Here is a 27995-nt window from a genome sequence, read left to right as displayed (position 1 = left end):
ATGTAGGCGCAGCATTGCAGTCTGTTTTCTTGCGAGTTTTTCCCATATAATTTGCTCAATTTTGGTTTAGTTACGTCGAGCTCAAGTGCTACCCCAACCAATTGCTCAAACGTGCAGCGCTCAAATTGAAAAACAAGCGGTTAAAGCGGAAAGTTGAACGAGTTTAGTTGTTTTCTATCTGAGAGGACGCGGCGTTGCAACAACAGCGACGCTATGCGACCGCATTTCGAGCGATAAAACGGAAAGGTGTGCTCCTCTCTCCCTCTCTCCACTGTTTCTCTCACATGAGTTGCTAATACAAATGTTGTTTTTCTGTCAATTTGCCGAAATCTAAATTGCAAACAATTAAAAATTAACTCATTCACAGGCGCTGCCACACATAACGGTTCATGTTTGTTTTTACGACGACGCACACACACATACACCGACCAAAGAGGCAGCGGCAACAACAACAGAGGTCTTCGTTCGGTGAGTTAAGAGTTGTTTTTGTTTAACAGTTTTCCGTTCTTGACCTGTTTTTGTTGTTGTTTTGTTGTTATTTTGTTGTTTTTTATGAGTGGGCCAATCGATCTGTTTAATGTATGCATTATAATTTATTTATTAGTCATAAGCGTAGTTTGTTATTGTACGTGTATGTGTGCACACCATTTCACATCATTAAACATGCACAGTGGAGGTTCTTTAATTAGAAACCAACCCCCACGATGGAAACTATTAAGAATGCGGAGAAAAAACCAGTTTGGTTCCTCTCAACGAGCATCCACTGTAGGCGCACTTATTTCAACGACTTTTGCACGTTTGATATTAAGTCATCGCCGGCCACGAAGGTCAAACTCAAGACTGTACGAAACAAAACAAAAACTATTAAAAAAAAACACACACACAACAAACTAATAACACCTCATCGGGATGCTCTATGTTTGGGTAAATGTTGTGGCCATTTTTTGGAGAGGGTTCGCTTCAAGGTTTACAGTGGTTGTGGTGCGTGATGAAACGGGTTGGAGATCGGAAACAAACAATAACTAAGTCTGTACATACAACATAATGCATTAATACCTAATAAACTAGTGCACGTCTCTAATTCAAAAAGCTAACTCTGAACAAAATCATATAGGGGTATTTAAGAGCTCTGATACATTGAGATCTTATACAATATACATAAGCCCTAAGGAATATTTGCATAAATTGCAGATATCTTTGTAGATTAACTGAGAAAAATAGGATTCATTCAATGATATTTCTTACGAGTTATAAAAGTTTTCAATATATGTGTTTTTAAAATATAAAATAAAATAGAGCTGTATCAGAGTTGGTTGAATACCCCAAAATAAACACATAAATTACATAAAAACAAAATGAGCTTAGGAGGCGATTGATCGAAGACTGCTTGTCTTTTCTAGGATCCCCCGAAATATCAAAACCCGCACCAACAACCCACCAACGAAGCCGACGAACCACTGGCGATGCAATTGAAAGCGCCCAAGAGCAGAAATATGGCCAGTCTTAAAGATGAAGAGCAGGCGGCAACTACGAGCAACTCGACGCACAATCTCAACAACAACAACAATACGCACAACATAAACAATAACCACAGCAGCAGTAGCAGTAGCAACAACAACAAACACAAAAGCGACGATGATCCAAAGGTTAGGAAGGAGAATTTGGAGGCCAGGAAACAGGCTTTGGAGCAGCGTCTTAGCGAAAAGAGCTGGCTGCTGCAGCAAATCCAGAAACAGGAGACAGCCATCATCAATGGCAACTACGAGCACATGACAGTCAATGAGTTTTTTGTCCAATTGGCACAACAGTACAAACATGAACAGCAGCTTCAAGCTTTGGCCAGGGAAAACAGCTCAATTCTGAGGAGAAAACAAAGTACAACGAGTCGGGAAAGCCGCGAAAGCCAGATGACCAACAACAATAACAATCGGCAGTCGGAAACGCTATCAAATCGAAGTTCAGAATATGACAATTACCAACCCTCCTCATCGGCGGGGGCGGGCGATATGCTGGTGATAGGCGTGGCCCAGCAGCAGGCGCAACAGCAACCGCCTCTGGTGAAGAGTGCCCTGAAGAAGCGACCCACTCCCACGCCCAGCCAAATGCAGTATATGCGCCAGCAGCATCAGCAACAAGCTCATTTAGCGATGAACATGAACTACCAGAGATCACAGCCGGATGTCATATCTATGTACTCGGCAAATTCATCCAATGTAGCAACTTTAAGACAACCGCCACAAGCGGCTCCCCAGCAGCAACCAATTATAGTGCAGTGCGATAAATACTACTTATCGCCCACACATCAAAATTACAATGAGGGCGGCTTCATCAAATCAAGTCAGAACATCAAGAAATATGTGTCCCCAATGCCATCGCCCAGTAATATCAGTTACGAGCAGCAGCAACAGCGTAATCCCTTACATCACCAGCGGCAACTAGATGCGATATCCCTGGCGCCCAGCTACGTTTCCGTGGACATGGAAGCTGCCCAGCATCAGCAGCAATATCGCTGGCGTTCTCAGTCACACATAGCACCACTAACACCTCCTCAATTGGGTATAATAGAGGTGAAATCGCACTCCAGCGATATGCTGGCGGTGCCCATGCCACCCAGCCGCTATCCGCCGCACGATGAGATCTCACTGTCATCCTCGTCCACGACCATTGAAAAGAAGCCCAAGCCCAAGCAGTGGCTGGAATCTTCGCTAGATGGGCCAGCTGTTATCAGGCACATGGATTCACAGCCGCACAGTCCAGCTGGGAGTAGTAATGGAAGTAGTAATCCCGGCGCTACTGCCATGGTCTCTAGTAAACCCCGCGCCAAGCTCTCCTCGCAGTCCATGTCGGTGGCGGGTCGACACTATTCCATGTCCAACCAGCGGCCGACACCGAACTATCCCAGTGCCAGCTATGCGGTGAATACCAGTTCGAAAGCCCTGCTGAGTCAATCGACATCGTACCTCAATGCCATGGAGCAAACTTTGGGGATATCGGTGTCGTATCCGCTGGAACCGCTCGACATACCAGCACTGCGAAACCTACCACCTAAGCCAAGTCAAATGCAGCAGCCAACGCCTCCGCCCAGACCACCACCTGCAAATCAGGCTCATACTCAGAACCAGAACCTAAGTCACAGTGGCAATGGCAGCACAAGCGGACTTGGTCATGGCAGTGCTGTACAAACAGCGCTGGTGTCTCCGCCTTTAACCGTGGCCGCAGCCAGTTTATCGCCGGATATTCGCATCGAGTCGCCCAAAAACATGACCGTGGTACAGCAGGCCACTTTCCAGCCGTACAAGGAGGTGACGAAACCCTTCGAAATGTCCGATTTCTACAAATACTCCACCAAGTTTAAGCAAAAGGAGGGCGGAAATCCCAATTGACCTATAAGGTTATACGGAATTCGCATCCACTTTCACCTTTTAATGTGATTAACTAAACTAATTTTGTAGCACTGCGACAAAGCAAAACTACAAAGCAAAATCAGCTCGAATTATTGGACGCCTTTCGAATTTTAAGTTCGTTAGCCAAATTATTTAGGATCAATAACTGAATTAATGCAAAATAACAATGCTCAAAAGATCTGCCAAACTGAAAACTGACGTATTGAAAGCAATTTATCGAACGACATTCAAATTTGTATTGAATTTATAAAGTACAAAAAACACACGACAATATTATCCCCGAGGGGGACAGAAATCGCCTTACAACAGGATGCCTAGAAAATATGGAAATATTTATAGAGTTAACAGCATTTATAAAAAATAACTGACTAGCAATTGTTAATAAGTGTATAAAGGATTATATTTACACTAATCGAATGATATTTTTATGTGAATATACAGATTGGATACTGGTATATTCACCGATTTCTTTAAGACTAACTACCGACAAGCAATAACAAATAGATAAAAATAAATATTTTATATTAAAATATACGTGGATTTGTTCTTATTCATTTCATTCAAATATTTTAATACTTTTCTTATAGCTTCATTAAGATACTTTTAGCATCCCACTTGGGATATTTGGAATAAATAAAATACAAAGGAAGTTTTATGTTTCTTTAGCGTATAAATAAGTGTCACATTAATGTCCATAAATATGTTCTCACTTCTTTAAATCATTCCTTATCGAATATATCACGTAGTTTCTGAATCTCTGCTTAGAACTTATTTATAGAACAGCCGATAAAACTTAATTACTTCCTCCCCTTTTTCTCTCGGATTTCTCTTTGTTTCTCTGGCGATCTGGTGGTAATACAGTGAATTCTCTTTCTGACTCTCCCCATCTCGATGCCACTGCAACAGATTTTGTTTACGATTGATTATTTTTAAACAATCTCGTGTTGTGCTTCACTGAGCATTACAGTATACTGCAGTGGGGAGAAAAAGAGCGGGTTTATCCCACGATATCGAAAACATATAAAGACTCTTCGCAATGGACTTGGTTCTCAGTTGCATCGCGCTCGCTATTACGTGCAACTGTTTCAGATCGGTTGCACCATTGGTTTATTTTGTTTTTAAGTTTCGGATTTAACGTTTTTTTCTCCCTCGAGGAGCACTGAAAATCACATAATGATAAATTAAGAGTTCACGGTTTATGTAGCTAGTTTCCCCCATTGTGTTGTCTTCGTGTGGAACTTTAAATTTGTCGAAAAATTTCAAATTTTACGTAAAGTGCCCAACATAACCTACAAAATTATTCGGTTCGTTGCATTCGTCTGTGTTTGTAAGCAAATCAACCCGAAAAAGTTCCGAAATATTGTGTCATCAAAATCCCAACGTAAACATCAACAAGAAAATGGATCGCATTTGGGCCACATCTAGAACGCCTATAGATATAGCCAACTGACAGGCGCAAGTGTCAACAAAGGCGGCCAAAAAGCAGGGAATAGGCCATAAATTATTTGGTTCAAGTGCAGTCGCCATGAATCTGTACACTCTATACGACTGGGTAAGCCAAACAAGCACGGGAATCCATTAAAGTATTAACCCATTTGGGAGCCAAACATCCATCATTTTCGCTCTTGCATTGAGAATGAAATCCCCAAAATGTGGGATGAATGCGCCTTGCTTTGTGTGTTGATATATGTTTTCAATTCAATACGATCCACAAACAGAATTTGTGCTTTTTCAAGTGTGTTTACAAACGAAAACGAAATTGAATGCGCCTTTGAACTTTCGATTAGAAGACCACAAGGCCCTTCAGCATTCTGTAAACAATCTACAGTGAATAACGCTTATCGGATTCTAAATTTTAAAAAATAATATACTGTTTGATAAGTATAAATAAATGACAAATTTTTGCTTATTAAAGTAAAACTTTTTAGTAAACATTGTAATTTAAACGTACAACTTAATTTTAATGCTAAAAAATGAATCAATTTATTGGTAAATTTGAGTTATATTGTAGAAAAATGTGTCGCAACAATAACCGATTCGCATTTAGAAGGTGTTGACAAAGAATGTTTCTACAACTTGTTGCTGAAAAAGCCTCATAATGTTCCGCAATATGAAAAACATCTTGGGAGAATGCATACAAAAACTATTAAATTTAAAAAAGCTTTATAATGATTAATGGTAAGAATTTACAAATTTTAAAATAAAATTTAAAAAAATTAATTTGCATTTACATTTTTCCTAACTTTAATTTAATTAATAATAATAAAATAATAAATTTTAAATAGTAACATTAAAATAAATAAAATACATCAGTTGTTTAATAACATCGAACATGCCCATTCTAAATACGTGTATACCCACTTCAGCATTTATTGGTATCTCGAATAGTAATACGATAATTCTAAATGCTTTTAAAACTACTCTTTAGCATATATCACCATCTTGCAAACAAATTTATGTTCCACACACACATTTTGTTTATAAATAAGAAATGGGAGCGAACATTCGGTGCACGGAACCGCGTGGAACCGCGTTGCAAATTTCCGTGGCACTCGCTCTCAATCGCTTGGGCTCTCCGCGGCTGCTCTTTTCCAACGCTTTTCTTTTGATTTTCCTCGGATTGAGTGACTGATTTCAATTGAATGTCTCTGCGGGCGTTTTATTTATAAAAGAACTTGCACTGCAGGCGGTCGCGTCGCTCGTTTTTCGGTTTTGCGCACATTTATAGCTCTATAAAGAAAGATAAGAGTGCAGTGCCAGTGCCAGTGACTGTGAGCCTATAAAATTGTTTAAAAAATCTACGAAACATTTGCATACACGCAGAACTTTGCACAATGTAACCCATAATAGCCATTGTCGATATATGGACTTTTTAAGTGATTGTAAATTGCATTTAATTGATAACTTCATCGCTGAATTGAATCGAATGAGAGGCGAGCAGCGAAATGGGGAAATTGCATGTGAGTTCAGCCATTGTGCGCAATGTGATCTTTAACATCTCCCAGTGACATTTGCATCACTCGTCAGCCGAAGTGTGTTAATATCATTTGAAACCGCCTGATAATGAACCACATTAGTGCTCTTTTGTGCATTGTGAATCTGTGTACATAGGAAAATTATATAGTATTAACTATATTTTCTATAAATTTACTTTTAAAATATATTATCCTTTGTTTGAAGGCGATGTGATCCCATTTTTTTATGTATTTAAATATTATTTATTAAAACTATTGTTCTGAAGAGTAATGCTTTATAAGGTTTGTTTTGTATGGGAAAATAAATAATGAAATCTAATTAACCCCTTCCTACTTCAGCTACTCCAAAAACTGTAAATATATCAAATATATATTTATATAAAATATAAAGGTGTTAAATGAAAAAGTGTTCAAGAATTCATAAAAAATATGTATGGTCTTTAATGTGAAATAAACTTCTTCATAACAACGCAAAAGAAAATCCCTTCTCCGATCCAAACTTATTTTAGTCCGACATATTTCACTGTCAATTTTTCGCGAGGCAAAGCTATTAATTTAATCATTTTCGCCAATATGCGTGCCATTATTGTGGGTTTATCGACAATATCTGGTGGAAAATCAAAGGAAAGGCGTCAGCGCCATTAACTGAGACGTTGGGCTAGGTCCTCCGCCCTCTTTTCGCGTTCTGAAGGGGAGTGGCATTGTTGTTATTAGTCGCCGAAGTGCAAAAACCTCAGACGATCCACCTGAAATGTGTGTCACACCCAAACAACGGCCCACAAAAGAGGTCCAAACTATAGCAACAAATAAAGGAGTTTGCACGGAATGGGAAAGACTTTCGTTTTCGTTTTTCACGCACACTCGAAGAAAATCCGTTGTCATGGTTATGGGTGCAAACTTGTTATCCCGATATCCTTATCGCGGGCCTGGTACTTCCTGAATGGGTTGTCGTTGTCGTTGTCTTTGTCCTGACAAGTTCAAGGACGTTCAAGCCACCAAGTGGCCGGGAATTGGATAACTTTTGCACAAATACTTTCCGCAAATGTTCTATAAACTTGTCATGCGTTACGGCCTGACCCACATGGCGTATGTGTAATATGGAAATATCTTATGCAGATGTTCGATTACAGTACGGTTTTGATTTGTATGCAAATTACACTTTAAATAATTACACTTTACATTGATAGCAATAATTTTTAAATGATATTAGCCAAAGAATAGAAGGGGCAATTTCATAAGATATAAGAATACAATTATACAGGCTTCTGGCATCTTTGAACATATTATTTCGATTTAATTGTATTAGGAAATAAATTATTAATAGTCTAATAACATTTCATATAAAAGCCAATAAGTTTGCATATAAACGAACATCTTCTGTATGATCTACGATAAGTTCAAAAAGGTTTATTACTCAGCCGTCGAATGCATCGCCTTGGCACATGTCTATATATGAGAAGGAATGCAGGCGATCTAATTAGATCTCCAGCTGTGAGAAATGTAATTGGAAAATGCCCAAATATTTCCCCCCTCGATTTGAGAACGGATGCATGTGTGGCACACGTTTCGAACACCTTCAGACATATAGATCACTCAAGTGGACAGAGACGTCTTTCTTAATTAATGTGGGCAAGTCCAAAAATAAATAATCCAAACATGTGCAACTCCTCCGCGAAGGGAACGGGAAGTTTATTACTAAACATAAAGATGCCTCGAATGCTTCTAATTATAATTTAAATGGGAAACCAACAACCGACACAGCTGCAATCCATCAAATAGTGGATGTGGGCAGCAGTAGCATCTTCACTGCTCCAAAAGATAGCCACCGATCCACACTTGAGATGCAGGTCAATTTGAAATTGGATGTGGCCCGATCATTGCCCACATTTCCAATCGCATTTGTTTACGCAATAAAGTCGCTTCTTAACACCTTTCGCCACCAAGTTTAGTGGGCCGCCAAGACGGCGAACCTCGAAAAGAATCCTCACAATGCGCCTTTAGACGTTGACAACTGGGTGACATCATTAAATCGAATCAAAATCTAGAAAATAAATTTATGGCGGCAGACAACGCGTGTTGCCTTATAACTCAAGTGGCACGGCCTGGTGGCACAACAAGTGGGGCAACGAAAAATGAAAACCTGCTCTTGTTTTCATTTCATTTGTTGTTCAAGCAAATCCGAATGTTCTAATGTTCGTGGGGTGGTAAAATATCAGTAGCCGTGTGTCGAACACAAATGGTATCAATTCTTAGGCAATAACTCAGTTTTGTAGACAACTTTTGACCATAATTCTATTTGTATTCCCATAAATCTATCTGTGATATCAACTTATAATAATAAACAAAAAATAAACTATTGGCAATTGCTCTTAAAACATTTCATAAAACATCTTATGAAACTAAGTTCTAAACTTAAGATTTTTATGAATATAATTCTGACCTTTTTACTTTAACTGTAAATCGTGATTCATAGAAAATATTTTATTATTTGTATTTATTTATTTGCTTCAAATTCATAATATTTATGCGATAAGCAAACATTTCAGTTGCTTTTTAAGCAAACTATAATTCCAATGCTTTCAAGTGTTATTCATCAAAGAAATACTTTGGCAATATATTTCGGGGAAACATAAATGCAATGGCCATTAATATTGCTTTATTTACGTTACAGATCACATCGCTGCTCCGGCCGCCCAGTGCCAGTGTAAGCTATAAGGCGATCGAAGCGGCGTCTCTGGAAGAACTGCCAGCAACATCCGTGGCAACAGCAACATCCACAGCTGCAACATCACGCGCCACTGGAGCGGCAGCAACTTGTGTGGAAGTTGAGTTCGTACCCACGCTAAATATCATATTTGAGAAGCCGACTGCGTCGAGTGAGCAACAGTCCGCCGAGAAATCGGAACATGTGGCCAGTGGTGGCGTGTCCGATAAGGAACCAGCAGATGATTGCGACTCCGACAATGATTCCACGCGCACGTACATAATCTCGCGGAGCAGTTGGACGGGTGTAACATCGAGTAGCACCCCATATGCGGTTACATCCACGGATACCGCCGAACTACTCAGGCGCCAGAACAACCTCAGTCTCACGGAGGACGATCAGTCGGTGTCGTCGTTCAGCATTGAGCAGCCCACCAGTTCCATGACCATTGACATGGCCGATCAGCGCACAACCACGACGACCACAACAACGACGACGGCAACAACGCCGAGCAGGGTCGAAGTTGTGGCCACAACGACCACAACCACAACGAGCAGCAGTATTGAGGAGGAGATCGAAGAGGCCATCGAGATCAGTGAGGTGGAGGAGCAGCTGAATACTCCACTGGAATCGCTATCGGAGGCGGCTGCCTATGCCCGGCCAAAGGATGAGCAATCAAGTGCCAAAAGTTTGAGTAGCAATCCGGCAGAGGATGAGGAGGCCGATGAGTTTCGCATCGATGATGCCCAGCTGTCTGGTGGTCAGTTGGCTCAGCACTTCCTGGTCGACGAGGATGACAGCGAGGAGGGTACGGATCTTCCGGCTGCCTCCAAAGTGGAGGCTAGTCTCTCCTCTAACGATGAAGACTTTGATATTAGTTTGCCACTGGAGCAGATGAAACCGGTGCATTCCCTGCACGAGGATGAGGAGACTGTAGATCAAAGTCTCAGTAACCAAAGCACTACGGATGATGTATCCGAGTTGGTTGAGGAACCAGTCCAGGGAACGGAAGACAAAACCGAAGGCAGTGCGGCCATTAGTGCCAGTGCTCCACAGGAAACTCAGGTGGACGAAAGCCAAATAACCGAGGAGCAGGATCACTCAATGGAGGAAATAGTGGCCACAAATGAATCGATTGAGGTGACGTACGAGGCTGAGGAAACACTCAATACTTCGCAGAAACAAGATTTAGTCACTGATTTGGATGAAGAGTCCGAGGAGCAGGTGCAGGTGGACATCAGACCCACTTCTACTTCTACTTTGCAAGCATTGAAGCTTCCTGCACTGCAACAACCTCAGATTTTGGAAAGGAAAGCTGCTACAGCATTGAGCACTTTACGTCTGCAAGCAGATGTGATGGAGCCTTTGGAGTTAACCATTTTAGAAATGGAGGAGAGTGAAGTTGATGACGATGACGATGATGAGGAGAGTTCCCTGCAACTAATGAAGCTGCGATTGATGGCCATGAATCAGCAAATGATTGTGGACAACGCACCCAAACTTTCGCCCACGGAAGCGGAGCAAACACAAGTAACCAGCAGCGGCAGCAATTTAGAACTCAAGCAAATGGAGCGAGTGCCTCTCAACGAGTTCTCCAAGGATGTTCTGGAGGATATCACCGAGGAAAGCGAGAGACTGCTCTCCATGAGCACAACTATCGAAGAGGAGCAGGATCCGCCTTCGCTCTCCTTAGACGAGTCTAAAACTCTGCTGCAGCTAGGAGCACATAAGGCTGGAGGCAGCAGTTCCAGTCTGGTGAGTCTAAATATGCTTAAGCAACTGGAGGCCAAGGTACAGGAACTGCACACCCAACTGGAGACCAAGGACAACTGTTTGGCGTCGCTGAATCTGCAGCTTGAGACAGCAAGAAGGGAATCCAGTGCGGGCCCAGCTTCGGCAAGGGATTCCAGTTCGCTAATGACCAATTCGACAGAGTATCGCACTCTTCAAGATGAACTAGGCGGACCGGTAAGTGAATCTATATTTATTAATTTGCGCATTAACTGATCATAATTCGTTGTCCCACAGACATTGGACATTTATGTGGAGATGTCACGGAGGGATGAGTTGATTGCGAAGCTAACAGATTCACTGCAGCAATCGCTGAATGTGCGTGACAAGCTGCAGGCGGATTCAGATCGTCTGGGCGGCGAAGTCCAGAACTTGCGTAGGCAACTTCAAGAGACGATCGAGGCGGTGAAACGTTCGAGTGCCGTATGGCCAGATCAGGAGTGCAATCCCGGTCAGCGTATCTCGGAGATCTCCATGGACTTGATCAGCGAAAGCGACGATGATCTGGATCGTCATTTTCTCACGGACAACGAAGAGCGCGGATCACGTAGCTCCAAGGAAAGGCAGCTACCTCAGTTCCAAACCAACGAGGAATTGGGACTGCAGGCCTCAAATCCAGATTGGACACCGGCATTTAGCAAGCAGATCGAGCAGTTCCACACATACCTGTTGCCCACCGAGCAGCGCATCTTCCAGATGGTGCAGCGCAAGTTCGACGACTACTTGAACCAACAGATTGCCATGTGTCGTGATCTTGGCGCCCAGGAGCTGAAGATTGCCCGCGATCAGTGGGAGAGCGAGAAGCTGACCAGCGAACAGAGCCAGCAGGCAGCTCATGCCAAGCAAATGGAGGACCTGCGCAAGTACTTTGAGCACAAGTGCGCCGATCTGGAGAAGCAATTCTCTGACGATGTCTTCTCGCACAAGTCACAACATCAGGCTGGTGACAGTTCATCCGAGTGCTCTGAGGCAGACCAGTTGCCCGAGGAAGCCGCCGCCGCAGTGTCCTCCAAGGAACCTTCTCCGCGCAAACGGAAGCGAGCTGAGCTGCTGCTTAGTCCCAGTCACAGGCAAATGACTCCTTGTGGTTTGGATTCGCTGGGAGAAAATACTGCACAAACTGGAAAAGACGTGAGTAACCTCTTGTATTAATTAAGAGTTCCTATTATAATGTGCACAATTATATTTTTTAGAATACTGTGGATATGGCCGACCTCAAGATCTTCTACCAAACCCACATCAAGGAGCTAAAGCGCGCGCATGAGGATCAGGTGCGCAAGCTGAGCGATCGGATCAAGTTCTATGAGCGCCGGCAGGGTGACGATGACTATAAGGTAGGCACTCAACTTTTGGAATCCCAGATCACAGCGTATATCTAAGCTTGTTTTCACTAACTGTTCTAACTGCATGTCCATTCTTGTTTTTCTCTCCGAACTTTATAACCCAATAAAACGAACTAAACCAATTGTAACTACCTGCAATCAACTGCCAACCCAAATGCAAAAACTAATCCAGCCTGCACCCGAATCACCCCAACGTACCTGCCCGGATCAGGAATCCGCAGAGGGGGTCGCGAATACTTCCCTGATCATCATCGACGAGGATGAGTTGAACTTCAACAACGAGTCGCAGGTGATCCAGCGCATCATCGAGGAGTACGAGAGGAGATTGCAGGAGCAATTGGCCTTGGCGCGGCAGGACATCGCCACCGAGTTGGAGCAGCAGATTCAGGTGAGGGAACAGGCAGGCATGTGGCATGCAACTCAAATCAACTCATTGCACGTTTTTGTTATTCAAAATTAGTTCATAAATCATATTCCTCGGTGTTTGTTACATAAAATTAATTCATTAATCGTTTAAAATGTATTTTCAAAGATTATAAAAAGATATTTTAGAATCATAAGCAGCTTAATTAACGATCAAGGCGATCGTTGTGTGCATGATTCACGCCACTGATTGGTCTAATCTTAAAGTGTCTCCCTTGCAAATATCTCTTCCCGAGCATAAATTATTTTTAAACACTGCACGCAGCTCACATGAAAAAAACGTGCGAAATTTGTCAAGTAGCCAAAAAACTGAAATGAAAGCAAGAGGAAAACAACGAGAGGCCTAAAGAAAGAGCAACATGAAAATCATGCTGCCACAAACGTGTGCCAAAAGAACTTTCAACTCACTTCGAATTATGTAGCATTAAATCAGTGTGCACTTTGGTACCTGGGATGCCTCTATTTATACCCGGGAGTCAATGATCCCCTCGTCTCGTTGACAGATGCCTCAATCCTTTCCAGCGGCCGCCTCAATCCTCGCTGCCTCACCAAATATGGTGGCCACGTGTCAGCAAATGGTGGGGATAAATAGAGAAGACCTCCCTTTAGTTGGCGCTTCGCATGACTCTAGTTGTTGTTCTTTTGTGCGACACCAAAATAAGTCAATCGAAGGTCAAAGACTGCTGGAGATGCCTTTGTGTCTACAGTAGATACTGGTTAAAGGTCATGTTGATTGGGAGAATATGCTTTGGAAAGATGTATTAGAAATATTTGAGATTATGGAGGATATGTTTTAGTCTATAGGATTAGTTGGGTAAATAATTAAAATATCATCGAGAATCGGAATTAAAATGATATATTGCAGATATTTAATGAATTTAAATAATATTCAAACATAAACATTTCTTTGATTTGGATTTTGCAATGTTAAAATTATTTAACATTGAAGTCAAAACTCCGCCTATTGAAGTCTAGAAAAAACATAGTATTTTTCCACTAATAATATATGTATGCACAAAGATCTTGGGAAACTTACGAGTACATACATATATCTACTGTATGTTTACGCACTATTCAAATACTATAAGAACTCATCGTTCTGGCACAAAACCCTACCACTGTTCACCAAAAATTTCCCGCCCCACTTATGCTGTCAGAAAATAGTCTTTTATATGTATCATATGGGGGCTATCTGGCGATCGGTCTGTTTGCCAACAGCAAATTTCGCAGACATTCTGTGGGCAATATGACAATGCAAAGATACAAATATATCTAAAATCAGCCAAAGAGCGCGCCAAATTGCCGCTGAAAGACATGTGCTCGTCCTGTTGTCGTTGTCACAGCATAGCAATCCACATACTTCACACCTATCTAATGAAGTCATGAAGTGGAGCTAATAAAGTCCAAGCAGGAAGTGAGGCCCAACTGGGGATTAATGAAAGGGGGGAAAGTGGAGCAGAAACACCCCCACAAGAGTGGAAAGCAAGAGTAGATACTGCCCATATAACTTTTCAAAATTAACGCTCATAAATTTGAATTAATTCCAACACGCACTGGCAAAGAGAGGGAAAGCAAGCAGTGCACTGCTTGGCGCGATCTCTCCCGATCTCTGGCGCTCTCTCCGCGGATTTTCATTATAATGCGCTGCCTGCTTTGGGTGGCGTTCAGTCTTTTCCGTCACTTCAATGCGTGCGTACGTGTAAGTCTATCGGATAATTCATTCATCTAAATAAAATACAAACGGTTTGTGAGAGCGAAGGAGAATTCTAGCTATAGATTCTGATTCTACACATCTTCGCGATCTTCAAGTGGTTCTCGTGAAAAGCTTAATATGCAAATCATTGCCGAAAAGCGGAAAATAATTGTGCAAACAAAGAACTAATGTACGTGGTTTTATTGTGCCCATTAATTGGCTTTTTTTTGTGAGTGTGTCGATTTAAATATAACGGTTTTGGTGTGCCAAAATATCTGAAACCAAAAAGGAAAACTGCGGATCTGAAAAGGGAAACTACGGATCTAAAAGAGGAAACTACAGCTCTCCAGAAGGAAATTTAAAAGTAAGCAAAGCAAATTGACTAAACAAACTGCATTTGTTAAGAGTCCATCACTCAAAAGTCGCCCAAAAAACACAGACTAAATAAACAAACAGTCTGCACTTTGTCAAAGATGTTTCTTTCTCCCAAATTACTCGAAGAGTCGTTGCCCTTTCTGCCCAAAAATAAAGGAAATTAAAACCGGAGAATTCCCATTTCCAGTCGCAATCGGTCCACGAGGAGTTTATTTTTGTTCCAGGCGCGAAATTTTCGGTTTCTCTGGGAATCTTCTTTTGGGTTATATTTAGTCAACTTTCCGGGGCTCTGGAAAAAGGCTATAAAGAAAGACTTTCAGATCGAGTTTAGCGAATCAATCAATGGTTAAAAAATATTATAATATCTCCCTTTTAAAATACCGGAAGTTAAAAATTTAGAAACTATAAGAAAATGTATCTTTCAAATTGGCAAGGAAAGATGGTGGATTGGTAAAGGGGACTGAACGTTACGACTCATGTAAAATCAGCCAACTGGCTGGACTAAGTGAATTTTAATTGAAAAGTCGCAGTACCTGGTCCGCCCCCAAAATTAAGCAATCAAGGAAACCAATTAGGGCAGCCTATATAAAGTAGCTCCCAAATCGGACTGTATCAATCTGAGCTAGGACTTTGGCAATGGACTACGATCGAATTCGACCGGTGCGGTACTTGACGGGTTTCCTCAAATGGTGGCGACTCTGGCCAAGGAAGGAATCGGTCTCCATAGCGGACTGGACCAACTGGCAGGGATATGCCTTGCACGTGCCATTCACCGGGTTGTTTGTGGTGCTGCTGTGGGTGGAGGCCATCAGGAGCCGGGACATACAGCATACCGCGGATGTGCTTTTGATCTGCCTAACCACAACTGCGTTGGGCGGTAAAATGATCAACAACTGGAAGTACGCCCATGTGGCCCAAGGCATTCTGACCGAATGGAGCACGTGTGATCTCTTCGAGCTGAGAAGCCAACCGGAAGTGGATATGTGGCGATTCGAGCATCGCCGTTTCAGCCGGGTGTTCATGTTCTACTGCCTGTGCAGTACTGGCGTAATCCCATTCATTGTGATTCAGCCGTTGTTCGATATCCCCAATCAATTGCCCTTCTGGATGTGGACACCATTCGACTGGCGGCAGCCGGTGCTCTTTTGGTATCCGTTCATCTACCAGGCCATAACCATTCCGGTTACCTGTATGTGCAACATCACCATGGACGGCGTCAACTGGTACATGATGCTGCATCTGTCCCTGTGCCTGCGAATGCTGGGCCAGCGATTGGGTGAACTTCAGCATGATGACAAGGATCTGAGGGAGAAGTTCCTGGAACTGGTCCAACTGCACCGCAGACTCAAGCAACAGGCCTTGGGCATTGAGAGCTTTATTTCGAAGAGCACGTTCACCCAAATCCTGGTCAGCTCCCTCATCATTTGCTTCACCATTTACAGCATGCAGATGGTGAGCGTCTGCAGTTTAGGATTTCCAATCATGTATTGATTCCTGTTGATTCCTGTTTAGAGTCCCGTCTTGCAGGACTTGCCAGGATTTGCAGCCATGATGAATTACTTACTGGCCATGATCATGCAAATCATGCTGCCCACCATATATGGCAACGCGGTCATCGATTCTGCAAATATGCTGACCGATTCCATGTACAATTCCGACTGGCCGGATATGAATTCCCGAATGCGTCGCCTAGTTTTGATGTTTATGGTGTACTTAAATCGACCGGTGTCCCTAAAAGCCGGTGGCTTCTTTCATATTGGCTTACCCCTGTTCACCAAGGTGGTATTGTCTTTCGTGGAAACTCCATCTATAAGATATCTCTATTTCAGACCATGAATCAAGCATACAGCTTGTTGGCCCTGCTGCTCAACATGAACCAATAGAGACGAAGTTGTGTCCTATAAAATACTCTGCATTCTATTTTGGATTAGCCCAAAGTTTTCGCAGCTCGTTTGGAGATTTATTGCCGAGCGTCTTGTTATGCAAAGTTCTAAAAATATAACGTAGCATTGCACGAAATACACGCTTTCCTATATATACTGTATGTTGAGTGCACATGAAATGTAGAAATGCAAGTGACGAAAATAAATTCGAATTTGGACGTGCTCAAAAATTTGGGAAAAGCTTTAGCTCTGGCAATACGTAGTTTTCCAAATAAACAAAGGAGGATCGAGGAACTCACTTTAGTGCCTTTTATTAGTATATTAAAGTCTAAAAAGAACTTCATTTCGAAGTCGTTGAATCTTTAAAAAATATTCTTACCTAAAAGTTCAAGGCCAGAATGCATTTTAATTCACGTTTCCATTTCAATCATGTTTATATAATTCTGTAGCCCATCGCTGTGTTTGGCCACGTAAAAGTCTCAAGTAAATAATGAAAATGATTGAAAACAAAGAAAATTCACAATCTGCTGGGATCACGACCCTCTAGTGGGGAATTGAGCGGCGAATGGGAGATAAGACAACTGAGTGATGATAATTCTTTGAATTACTTTCGAATCATCAACTCTTAGCTGTATTTAATTGTATTTAATGCGATTTCATGTTTAAATCAAGCGAGAGAGGGTGGAGTCCACTCCAAAAATAAGCAGCAACTCCATACACTCCCTTTTCTCGTTCTTTTCTACGTTTCGGGTGGGGAAGATTTTTATTAAGATTTATGTATCTGGCTCTGCTTCCGTTTGTGCCACCCTCAAGGGACTCGACACACTCGACTTGGGATGAGCCAGAATGAATATCAAAAATGTGAAAAAAACACACATACAGATCACTTCCCATCTATATCATGTAAATATTTTGGGTTGAAACCATAAATATTTATGCTCTGGTGAAAGGCGGAAAAAGTTTGATCTAAAAGCTCGATTTGTCCGCATTTTCCCCATGCAATATGCAGCCGAATGTTGCAACAGCTTTTCACACATTTTCACATGCATAAACAAAAGTTTTTAATCCATGTAAACAATTTGCATTTCCAGAGTTTATTGTCGGAGAACACCGTGGACGATCAGCATTGGCCCAAGGAGCTGATCTTGCTGCGCGAGAAGTTTACGGCCAAGAGTCAACTGGAGATCACTCAGCTGAACATTAAACATGCCGAAGAGGTGAGTAACACATGCATACATTCAGTTCACATACAACTTAATCCCTTATATGTGTCGCATATCGTAGATGTCGCGGGTGAAATTGGAATTTGAAAAGCAGCTGAATCGGAAGAACAAGCGCCATCTGACCTTCGATGCAGCCCGTGACCTGGAGCAGGTGATCTGCGAACGAGATGGATTGCGGGAGCTGTCCAAGAGTTTCCGCAACGTACTCTGTCGGCTGGCCAAGTGTGTGGCCAACTGTGAGGAGGATTTGAATGCCACACTCTCCGAGGAGGTGCAACGCCTGCTCTTCCACAGCCGCAGTCAAGATGGGGCTGATGATTTGGAGGTTACCCTCAGTGGTTCCCTGAATAACACGAAGCAAATGCTGCGTGTGCCGGATGTGCACAGTCTGCTGGAAGTTGTGGAGGATCCCAGTCTGGTGCAGTTCATCGACAGCAAGAGCAACGAGGAGCCCAGCGAGGACTTTGATTTGAATGATTGTCTGGAGCGTCTGAAGACGGAAGCTTCCTACCTGTTGCATTTGTCGGAGGATTTGCACAAGCAGCGGACACATGACGAGTCGTCGGAGCAGCTGGACGAACCGGAAAAACAGGAGCATGAGCTCTGCTGCGAGGCGGAAGATGGTCTGAAGACCACAGCGGCGGTGCATCAACAAGTACTGTCCAAATTCCTGCGCACGAATTCCTTGAACGATCAGCAAATGGGCGTGGCCAATCAGAGGAAGAACAGCAATCCCGAGGCGGGAAAATCCCACTCCTCCCTACCTCCAGATCTTCAGGAGCATGCGGGAAATGCCTCAGAGCTGACCTTCCAGCTTGTGCAGCTGAAGAATCGCTTGATTAAATCGGAGGCGGATCGTCAGAACTTGCAACAGCAACTGAGTCACACTATTGATCGCAATGCGGAACTGGGACAGGAGCTCCAAGCTCTTAGGGATCAGCTGTCCCAATTGAACTCCCTCAACCACACCGATTACAATGAGGGCTATGGCTTGGGAACGATGAAGAGCTTGCAGGAGCAGGGATTGGATCAATCATCGGCCAGTTTCCTTGCCCTCCAAGAGCGAGCGCGTCATTTGCTTTCATCCTCTCCGGTCAAGGAGCAACCTTCGAGAGACCTGGGCAATGCCACCGTCACCTTGCTGCAGATGATCGAGGACTTTTGCCGCGAGGGCGACAAGGTGGTGGAGTGCAGCAAAAAGGATCGCGAGGATCTGCAGTCACAGGTGAGTTCAGAAACGGTCTTCAAACAGATCATCTTCCCCTTTTGAGTTTTCCCCCCAAACTTTTTATTTTGAGTGCTAAACGCATGATCCAAAAATAAATTCGATTAGTCCGTAAGCCAGGTTACTTTTGAACTTACCACCCTTTCGTTGCCCTCTCCTTTGACCTATAACATCACACACACAAACACAGATCGATACCGCTGACAAGCAGCTGAAGGATACCAGGCGATTCCTGGAGGATCAGGCCGCCGAACGCGAACAGGAACGCGATGAGTTCCAGCGCGAAATCGAGCGGCTGAAGGCTCAGTTGCGCGACAAAGAGAAGGAGCACAGCTCCTATGCCAATGCCTCCGAGGAGGTGAGTCCAGTCCACGGTTCCTATCTATGATCTCTCGGATCTTGATCTTGACTTTGATCTTGATTTTGGGCTTGGTTTGACTTTCGTTTGCGTTCTTGGTTCTTGCCTGGGTTCACAAAGTCCTTTCCTCCTTCCATTCATTTGTTATCCTCTTTATTTGTTTTCTATCTATCTTTCGGATTATGATTTCATAGCTTAAGTTTTGGTTGTAAGATTGGTTATAGACATATAAGTATTTAAGTTGTCCCAGCATGTGGCCTTCCCTTTTTAATTAACTGACACAATTGCGCACATTTTCGAAAATATTAACACAGAACTGCTTCAAAGGCACTGTATTCTGGAAGCCATTGAAGTCATCGTTTCCTACAAGAGTTTACCAAATCGCATGGGGCACCTGTTCGGCCATAATTCAATTGTAAATCCCATGGGGGCAATCCAACGGAGTTAAGGGCAGCCTCCGATTCGTGTGTATATATGCCTGAGCTTTTGTGAGCATCTGCCGACATATTTATAGACCCCAAGATATGGGCACTTAAGTGCGAGTGAGTCGGAGCCTTTCAATCAGTTTCCATTTAGCCAAGCTACCTCAAGTTTAAGATCCCTGGGGGGTTGAGAATACTTTCAATGTCGCTCTGATATATGCACTTCGTTGCAAAATAATGAACGAGGTGTTACAACAAAGCTGTTGATGCTTGGATTTAAAATTAATTTCTTTGTTCCTAAGAAAGATTGTCTCACATTTTGAGTTATTAAAGATTGCAATGGGGTTTCAATGGTTTCCTAATTAAATTACGTTACTAATTGACACTTTAATTAAGAAAGGGTATATTTATGTATACTTTTATGTTTTATTTAATTGAAGGGTTATTCTTTGTAATGTTTCGACATATATGTATTACATAAACTGCAATTACCATAAGTGTTCTCCGTGCTAATCAACATTGTATATTAAAAACTATATTGAAGTGATTAACGTATTTGTAATTCTTTGCATGCACTCAATAAATCAAACCGCAACTAAAATTACAATCTAATGCACCTGTACCCCTTTGCCACCGCGTGCACTCTAAAAAAATAGTTGCAGTTAGCGAAGCGAAAGCATGTAAGTTGGTACCTAACATGGAAACCCGCACCCGCACACTCTTCACCTCATTGGTCCATTAATAATTAAATTTCTTACAACATTACTAACGTATTTTCTATTTTCATACAGTATGCACACCTGGAGAGTCAGTTCAGGGAGGTAAGTCAGCAGTTGAGCGAGTCGAATGCCAAGCGGGATAAGTTCGAGGTGGAACTGAAGGCTTCAATTGACAAGATCTTCGTGCTGCGGGAGATCATCTCGGAGCTGGAGACCCAAGTCCAAACCAAGGCACTCAATGAACAAGTTCTGGCCGAGAAGGCCAAGCAGCTGGAGGAATATGTGAGCTTGCAGATGCGGGACAACGATGTCCTGCAGCAGGAGGTGCACAGCCTTAAGACGGACATCGGCGAGGGCTATCAGTCCCGTATCCGTTTGCTGGAGGAGAAGCTGCAACAGAGTAGACCAACGGCAGAACAAGGTGTGGTCCTGAGTCAGGTTGCGGAAAAGTTAAGAGACATTGAAACCACGCTGGATCAGAAGACCAAGGTTCTGGAATCTCTGCATAACTCCAACGCAGCCTCCAATTCGGCCAGCTTGAGTGTCACCGAAGATGTGTCCATTCATGGAAGCAAGGAGCCCACGGCAGTGGGTTCACCCTCGCATCCATCGCTCACCGTGGAAGGTGTTCAACGGGTCACCGAAAAGCTGGACCGGCACACTCGCGTCGAGGAGGCGGCCATCAAGCGGATTCGCGACCTGGAGATGCAGGCTCATCAAATGCGCGCCGCTTGCGTGGTAAGTACATACATTTCTATTAAGTAATTATTATTTATCTTAAAATTATCTTGAAAGTGAATTTTGTGTTTAACTGATCAAGCTAAAATTTGTTAGTTAGTCATTAAAAACTAACTGTCATAGAAATATGAAAAATTTGATATGCTTACCCTTAACAATTTCAATATTTAAAGTATTTGAATCCGTTTGAACCGGTATGGTTTGAGAGCTGGCTAAACCGCTTACCATCCACTTCACCAACCTCGCTATGTTCGAACTCGAACGGCTGTGTTTGTGTCTTGGATAAATCGTTTATTTCAAATGCAACGTATATTTAGATGCTTTCTCTCTTGATTTTTTCCTCTCACGCAACAGAGCATCAAAAAGAATTTTCTTGTGATAGACCCTCTTGGTTTTCTCGATCGGCAGCATCACTCAGTTGCCTTCAGAATGGCACTCTGAACAGTTGAATCGGGAGAAATGCCCGCATCTATATAGACAAGTTTGAATCGCAAACTAAATATTCGCCAGATATATATACAATTTATATATAATTTTCATTAAGAATAAATCTATTATTTTGGATGCAGGCTGCGAAAGTTTCGAAAATGTTTCTGGGTCCGAAGATCCCGCTGCGAGTGAGTTTTTCAAATGGAGCTTTTAATATCCGATCAAGGTTTCTCAGTGCGACAATTGGTGTGCGGCAGCGAATGTTTATTTGTTTTGATGAATTCCGCCAAAGGCAATCATAAAAAATATAAATATAAATATATAATTCAATTTAATTTCATTTGTTGTGCCCTCGGTTGCCGTAATGTTTTCTTCACGCATTCATTGGTGGCCAGTGTGCAATTGTACTGCTTGTGATGTGTGATTTATGGCAAAAAACAATTTTTTTTTGGGCATTTGGCACACGCTGTCACCAAAATATATCGCTCCCTGTTCCCAAAATTTCCCGGTTTGTTCCACTTCAAAAATAGATTTCATATCTTGTGGCTATCCCAAATTAACGCCTCATTCATTATGCCACTTGAAAATCGAATGTAAAACAAATCATTTGGCGCCCCTGGCACCTGCCACATTCCATCCATCACTCCCGAAGTGTTGCACCTTATTGTCACTGGGGTTCCGATTCAAAGAAAAGAGAGAAAACAGGAGCCCAGCTTGTTTACAATATGCATTCTCGCACTGCAGCCCAATTGGAGCACTAATATGCGGTAATGCCTCCATAAATTTATTTATGCTGTGGCACGCATCCCGCTGAGTTGTTTGGAGAAAGGGGAGGCGGCACGATTGAGAAGGGGTTGCAGATTGCTGGGGAAGCTGCATCCATGCCCGTATGAATATAAATGGATCCAACCGAGTAAACAACAGCAAAGAGATGCCAGCACTAAAGCGAAGATACCCAGAACAGTGGCGGAACTTGTATATGTGCATCCCAAAGTGCTTTCTTATCGACGCTCAATTTGAATGAAAATATTTACCTTATGAATGAAGCTACAAAATTCCCTGCTTTTAGTTATAACTTAATATTTAAAGCGCACATGTTTCTGCAAAGAAAACTTGAGAGTTCTTTGTGGTTCTTTAATAAGCAAGATATATTTATAGCTAAGATAAGGAAATGACACAATTAGTCATGCCAGTTCCTCATTCGAGTTTTATACAAAAAACTCTCTCCAATTGTTTTCATTTTCATCCATTAATACCACAGTGCGAAGAGATACGATAAATACATCTACTTTAATTGAAGTTGGAAAGGGTTAAATGCAGATGAAGCCAACGGTCAAATGGTCGGCCATTGACTCACCCACGAGCACCAGTGTCTACAAACTGACAGCCAGATACAACCACTTGACTGAGTAGAATCCCACTAATAAGGAAGAATATGAAGATATAAACACACATCAAAACATAGAATAGTTAAAATGTATTATAATATACTTACATATATTATATAAAATGTAATACCTTTAACTTAAATTTATCTCATCTTCTTTTATAGGAGCTCCAGCATGAGCGGGACTCGCTGCAGGGGCGCATGGATGAGCAGACCCAGCGCATTTCTACACTCCAAAATCGGCTGGAGGAGCAACGCCAGCGGGCGGAGCAACTTCATCGGGCTGGCACATCCGACCTGAATACCCGAGTCCATGAACTCCAGGGCGAGGTCCAGAACCTGAGCGAGCAACTGGCGGCGCGGGACAAGCAGATGGCCACCCTGCGACAGCAGCTGGAGCGCAGCAAGGAGGAGATAATGCGACTGGAGGCGGGAGTCGCGGTGCGCACACAACCAGATCGCAGTCTGGTGGACAAACTGCAGGCTGAAGTGCAGCAAAAGGGAGCAGAGATCGGGAAGCTGAAGGATAAGATACGCACAGAGATGATCAACCGCCTGGCTATTCCGGACCTCATGGAGACTATGCTGGCGGACAAGAACGACGAGATAGATCACCTGCGCGATCAACTGGAGGCCAAGGAGAAGGAACTGCAGGCAGCTCATCAGGATGGCAGCCTGATTTCATCCCCGGCTGGAGCAGGAGCAGGCAAACAGGAGGGAAGTGGTGGTGGCAAGTTGAGTGGCCGAACCCTAAGCGATATCGGATCGATTACCGAGTTCCCAGAGCCGGATGTGGAGCGTCGGGCAGCCATGCGAAGTATGAACGCTCCCTTGCAGCTGAGCGAAAGTGCGGGCGGCTTTCTGCACCAGACAATGGTAAGTGTGTGCCACTTTAAGGACCTACAAGTATGTCCTTTATGCCATTGTTAAGTAGTTAACATTCTATTATTTTGTTTCAGGAAACTTCTAAGGAAGCAGTGGCCAACTTAACACACAAGCGCACCGATGACCTAAGTGGTTTCATTGTCCCCTACCCGGTCAACACTTTCGAGCACCCGCACTACTTCCAGGCTATGGGAGTCACGGCCCAGAGCACCGAAGGTCTAACGCCTGGTCTGGTGCCGAGGCAGATCAACTTCTCCAACCTAACAGAGGATTCCAAGCTAAAGACGCCCAGTCTGCTGATGCACACACCGGTGTTGCCCAAGCCAACAACTCCTCCTGAGATTCACCAGCTGCGTGCGAAGCTGTCCGATTTGCAAAGCGATAAGCAGCGACAGCAGAGTGAATTGGAGAACAAGTTACACGATCTGCAGAAGGAACTGGAGCAGGAGAAGGAGAAACTGAGTCGTCAAGCGCAAAGTCTGCAGAGCTACGAGGAGAGTGAAGTAAAGTACAGGCTTCGCATTGAGAGCCTGGAGTCCAAGGTGCTGGAAACAGCTGCCCAGGCGGCTTCTGATCGAGAAAATCTCCGCAAGGAACTGAATTGTGTTAGTGCGGCCCATGAACAATGCCAAGATGCAGCTTCTGCTCGCAAACGGGAGCTGGAGAAACTCAATAGTGATGTCAAGATTAAGGCCGATCAGCTGCAAGCTGCTCTACGACGGTGTGGAGATCTCGAACTGCAGGTTCTAACACTAGAACGCGATTTGGAGCGCTTGAAGAACAGTGACAATAGTTCAAAGCAGTATTCGGTGGACGAGATTGCCCAGCAGGTGGAAAAGGAATTGAACTACTCTGCCCAGCTGGACTCGAACATCCTCAAAGCCATTGAAAGCGAAGAGGAAAACAATCTGGACAAGAAGCTGCAGAAAGGCGTCCAAACGGAAGAGGAGACTTTGCCAGGAACCGGCAATGGCACCGACGACGAGAACTTCACTGGCGAGCGGGAACTACTTAATCAGTTGGAAGCCCTACGTGCACAACTGGCCGTGGAGCGTGAGCAGTGCGATGCTATAAGCAAGGAGCTTCTGGGAGAGAAACAGCACTCGCAGGACATTCAGGAGCAGGATGTGATTATCATAGAAGCCATGAGGAAACGACTGGAGACTGCGCTTGATGCCGAGGACGAGCTCCACAAACAGCTGGATCAGGAACGGGAACGCTGTAAGCGTCTTCAAACGCAGTTGACATCCCTGCAGCGAGCAGAAAGTAGAAGAAACAGTTCCCTGCTACTGAAATCACCGGGCGACTCGCCCAGAAAATCCCCACGAGCTGATTTCGAATCTGAACTCGGGGATCGTCTGCGCAGTGAGATCAAGCTGCTGGTGGCTCAGAACGAGAGGGAACGGGAGAGATCTGCGGATGCCCAGCGAAGCAGCGAGCGGGAACGTCAGCGGTATGAAAATGAGCTCCAGGAGCGAGTGGCGTACTGTGAGCGCCTGAAACAGGAGATGGAGAAGCTATCCCGAGATAAGGACTCCGCGGAAACAGAGCTAGAACACTTCAATGAACGTTTAACCCTGCAAGCCAGTGAGATCGAAAGCTTGGAGGCCAGATTAGTCACTCTCCAGGAGGCGGAAACGCGAAGAGCCAACACACGCACCCGTCAGCACCAAGAGAACGTGAAACTCCAGGCCGAGATCCATGAACTTAAGTCGAAACTTTTGGCAGCCGAAGCAGCAAGGGATTGCCTAGAGCAAAAAGTAACTCAACTGCGTTTCGATGTGAGTCGCTCTGGTCAGAGGGAGGCCAAACTAGCTGAGGCGTTAGCCCAGGCCAATGATCGATTGGCTCACAGTACCGATGACACTGTGCCGGCGCAGTTCCTGCAGAAGATGAAGGAGATCAACGCCCTGCTGGCGGAGAACACTGCGGAGAACCGGCAAATGGCCGAGACGGTCCAGTTCTTGGTGGGCGAGCGTATTGCCCTGCAGAAGAAATGCGAAGAGTTGGGTGGCGCTGGTAACACCAATGTCACCGAGCTGGAGGAGCGCTGCCGCCAGTTGATCGGTCGCTACCTACGAGTGGAGTCACATCGGAAGGCGCTGGTCTACCAGAAGAGGTATTTGAAGCTCACTTTGGAGGGCTACCAGGCCAGTGAGCAGTTGGCTCTGCAGAATCTGAGAGGAGGTGCTCCGCAGCCTCCACAGCGAAACATCAAAAAGAAGTTTAAGTGAGTTTGGGATTTATTTAAAATGGTTAAAACATTTTTATTAACGGCAATTATTTTCCTTTTAGGACGGTAGCCTTAGCGATCATTGCCATCCAGCGAATCAAGTACATTGGACGCATCTGGCACACGGGAAAGCGGATTGTGAGCAAGTCAGTCTTCACAATAACTCAGCAGAGGTGAGATTGGCGAAGGTTTATTAGAAATCAATTGCTGTACATAGAAGCCTTGCCATAATCCTCATTTTCTCGTCCCTCTAAGCTCTAAGATGCCCATAGTAACCGTCAATATGAAAGTTAAACTTAAAAAAGGCGATTGAGCCAAGAACTAGCGTCTACAAGGTCTGGGTTCTCCTATGAATGCACCTGATTTATAGTATCTTTGGTCACTAAAGTAGCTGTAATTAATTTATTAATAATCAAGGTGCCTCACCCACAACAAGCAACATTTACCTTTCTTTTTTAAATATCTAAATTTGTACTCTTGCATATTGTGTAGCTGCTGAAAAGTATAACATCGATCAGGAATAATAATAATAGCCTTTAATTTATTCTGCAGTAGAGTGCAATCAGGAATCACTGAATAAATCAAATTGTAGTTTTACTAACTATGCAATTTTACCTTAAACTCACTTCGAACTTGATTGAAATCACCCATTCACTTAAAATCATTCTCTTTATGACTGAAGACTAATGTGGTACATCTTTTTAGAAGTCCTGGACTGAACCTCAATGTGGCGCCTCCCCAATCGCCACTGCCTGGGCCCAACTCGAATCCACCCACCAATAACAACAACCTCATGGGCCGCCTTAGCTATGCGCCCCTCTCACCGCCGATGGTTAACTTCAGCACCGTGCAGCCCATCATGCTGCCTTCGGATTTCACCCTCCAGGCGCCAACCACTTCGTTGCAGAGCACCATCGCCAATAACAATAACAATAGTGAAAACAGTCTGCCCTCACTGGCAAGATTGGACTGGCCCACGATGCAAAAGCCAAAAAGAGCGCATGCGCGGCATCATTAAGCCCAAGCCCAGAAAAGCACACAGTTCCATTGAGGTGAAATCAACGGAAGGCCCTAACTTTAAGTGAAGCCATATCGAAGACACTCTGCAAGCATGAAAGCATCAAGGATGTAGGACAAGCGATCCATTTTAGAGTTAATCACCTGTACCATTTCCCTCATGATTAGTTCTTAAGCTGTTGTAACCTATTTTAAGCGTGCGCGCAACCACACCAAACTTAGAAATGTATTCGTCTGTAAGTGTTACTTGTATTTACCGCCCAAATGTAGACGTAAGCATAAACCTATCCGTGTCCCAGTATTTTGATTGGTTCGACTTACTATTGGCTAACAATTCCCAGAGTCACTTATGTTTAGTTTTATCTTATTTGGTTTCTGACTGTACAAGTTTCCTGCTAAGTTGATTAAACAAATTTATTTTACATTGGAAAAGCTTTGTTTATTATTTCACTGTTTTTAACTCGAATGTTTTCTGTACATATAGGGAAAGTGCCTTAAGGGTGAGAATTCACTGGACAATTAAGAATTCAATTCATTGCATTATTCAAATAAAAGTTACCATCTTAAAGAGGTATAAATTGCATTACTTCTATGTAGTTATGCAGTAGATAAAATGAAATGTGTTACACAATCATATTTTTTAGCTTTTTACGTTTGACTTTATTGAAGTCAAGATAAAAGATAGGTGAGTATAAAAAGGCGTTTGATAAACACAACAATCAAATTATAGGGAGGAAGTCAGCAAGCAAAGAAAATTCCTGTTTACAA

The 27995-nt window shown here is 43.4% G+C and overlaps 3 protein-coding genes across 10 annotated transcripts; all 3 read left to right on the top strand.

Annotated features, from left to right (window-relative positions):
• Window positions 1-227: 227 nt before the first annotated feature.
• Window positions 228-3892, top strand: LOC122617969 (putative uncharacterized protein DDB_G0271606). The gene is made up of 3 exons (XM_043794043.1): window positions 228-246; window positions 368-468; window positions 1401-3892. The coding sequence occupies exon 3, from the start codon at window positions 1464-1466 to the stop codon at window positions 3381-3383; it is 1920 nt and encodes a 639-aa protein (XP_043649978.1). The 5' UTR covers window positions 228-246; window positions 368-468; window positions 1401-1463; the 3' UTR covers window positions 3384-3892.
• LOC122617967 (pericentrin) lies at window positions 228-27659 on the top strand. Of its 7 annotated transcripts, XM_043794040.1 has the most exons (14): window positions 228-246; window positions 368-468; window positions 9051-11051; window positions 11112-12005; window positions 12068-12208; window positions 12390-12605; window positions 17683-17808; window positions 17876-19039; window positions 19230-19397; window positions 20611-21276; window positions 23258-23968; window positions 24052-26207; window positions 26273-26383; window positions 26916-27659. In XM_043794040.1, the coding sequence occupies exons 3-14, from the start codon at window positions 9525-9527 to the stop codon at window positions 27226-27228; spliced, it is 8193 nt and encodes a 2730-aa protein (XP_043649975.1). In that variant the 5' UTR covers window positions 228-246; window positions 368-468; window positions 9051-9524; the 3' UTR covers window positions 27229-27659. The 7 variants fall into 7 exon arrangements, with proteins under 7 accessions (XP_043649975.1, XP_043649971.1, XP_043649970.1 ...); XM_043794036.1 differs by lacking the exons at window positions 228-246; window positions 368-468 and adding an exon at window positions 4498-4956 and having other exon boundaries at window positions 26919-27659; XM_043794035.1 differs by lacking the exons at window positions 228-246; window positions 368-468 and adding an exon at window positions 4500-4956.
• LOC122617970 (putative odorant receptor 71a) lies at window positions 15345-16591 on the top strand. 2 transcript variants are annotated; one of them, XM_043794045.1, is made up of 3 exons: window positions 15345-16115; window positions 16221-16487; window positions 16538-16591. In XM_043794045.1, exons 1-3 carry the CDS (start codon window positions 15345-15347, stop codon window positions 16589-16591), a joined length of 1092 nt encoding a protein of 363 aa, XP_043649980.1. The 2 variants fall into 2 exon arrangements, with proteins under 2 accessions (XP_043649980.1, XP_043649979.1); XM_043794044.1 differs by having other exon boundaries at window positions 15345-16160.
• Window positions 27660-27995: the final 336 nt, after the last annotated feature.

The sequence above is a fragment of the Drosophila teissieri genome, chromosome 3L, assembly GCF_016746235.2.
Source record: "Drosophila teissieri strain GT53w chromosome 3L, Prin_Dtei_1.1, whole genome shotgun sequence".
Taxonomy (NCBI): domain Eukaryota; kingdom Metazoa; phylum Arthropoda; class Insecta; order Diptera; family Drosophilidae; genus Drosophila; species Drosophila teissieri.
The sequence above is the reverse complement of the archived record's forward strand: the minus strand, read 5'-3'. Positions and strand labels throughout refer to the sequence as shown.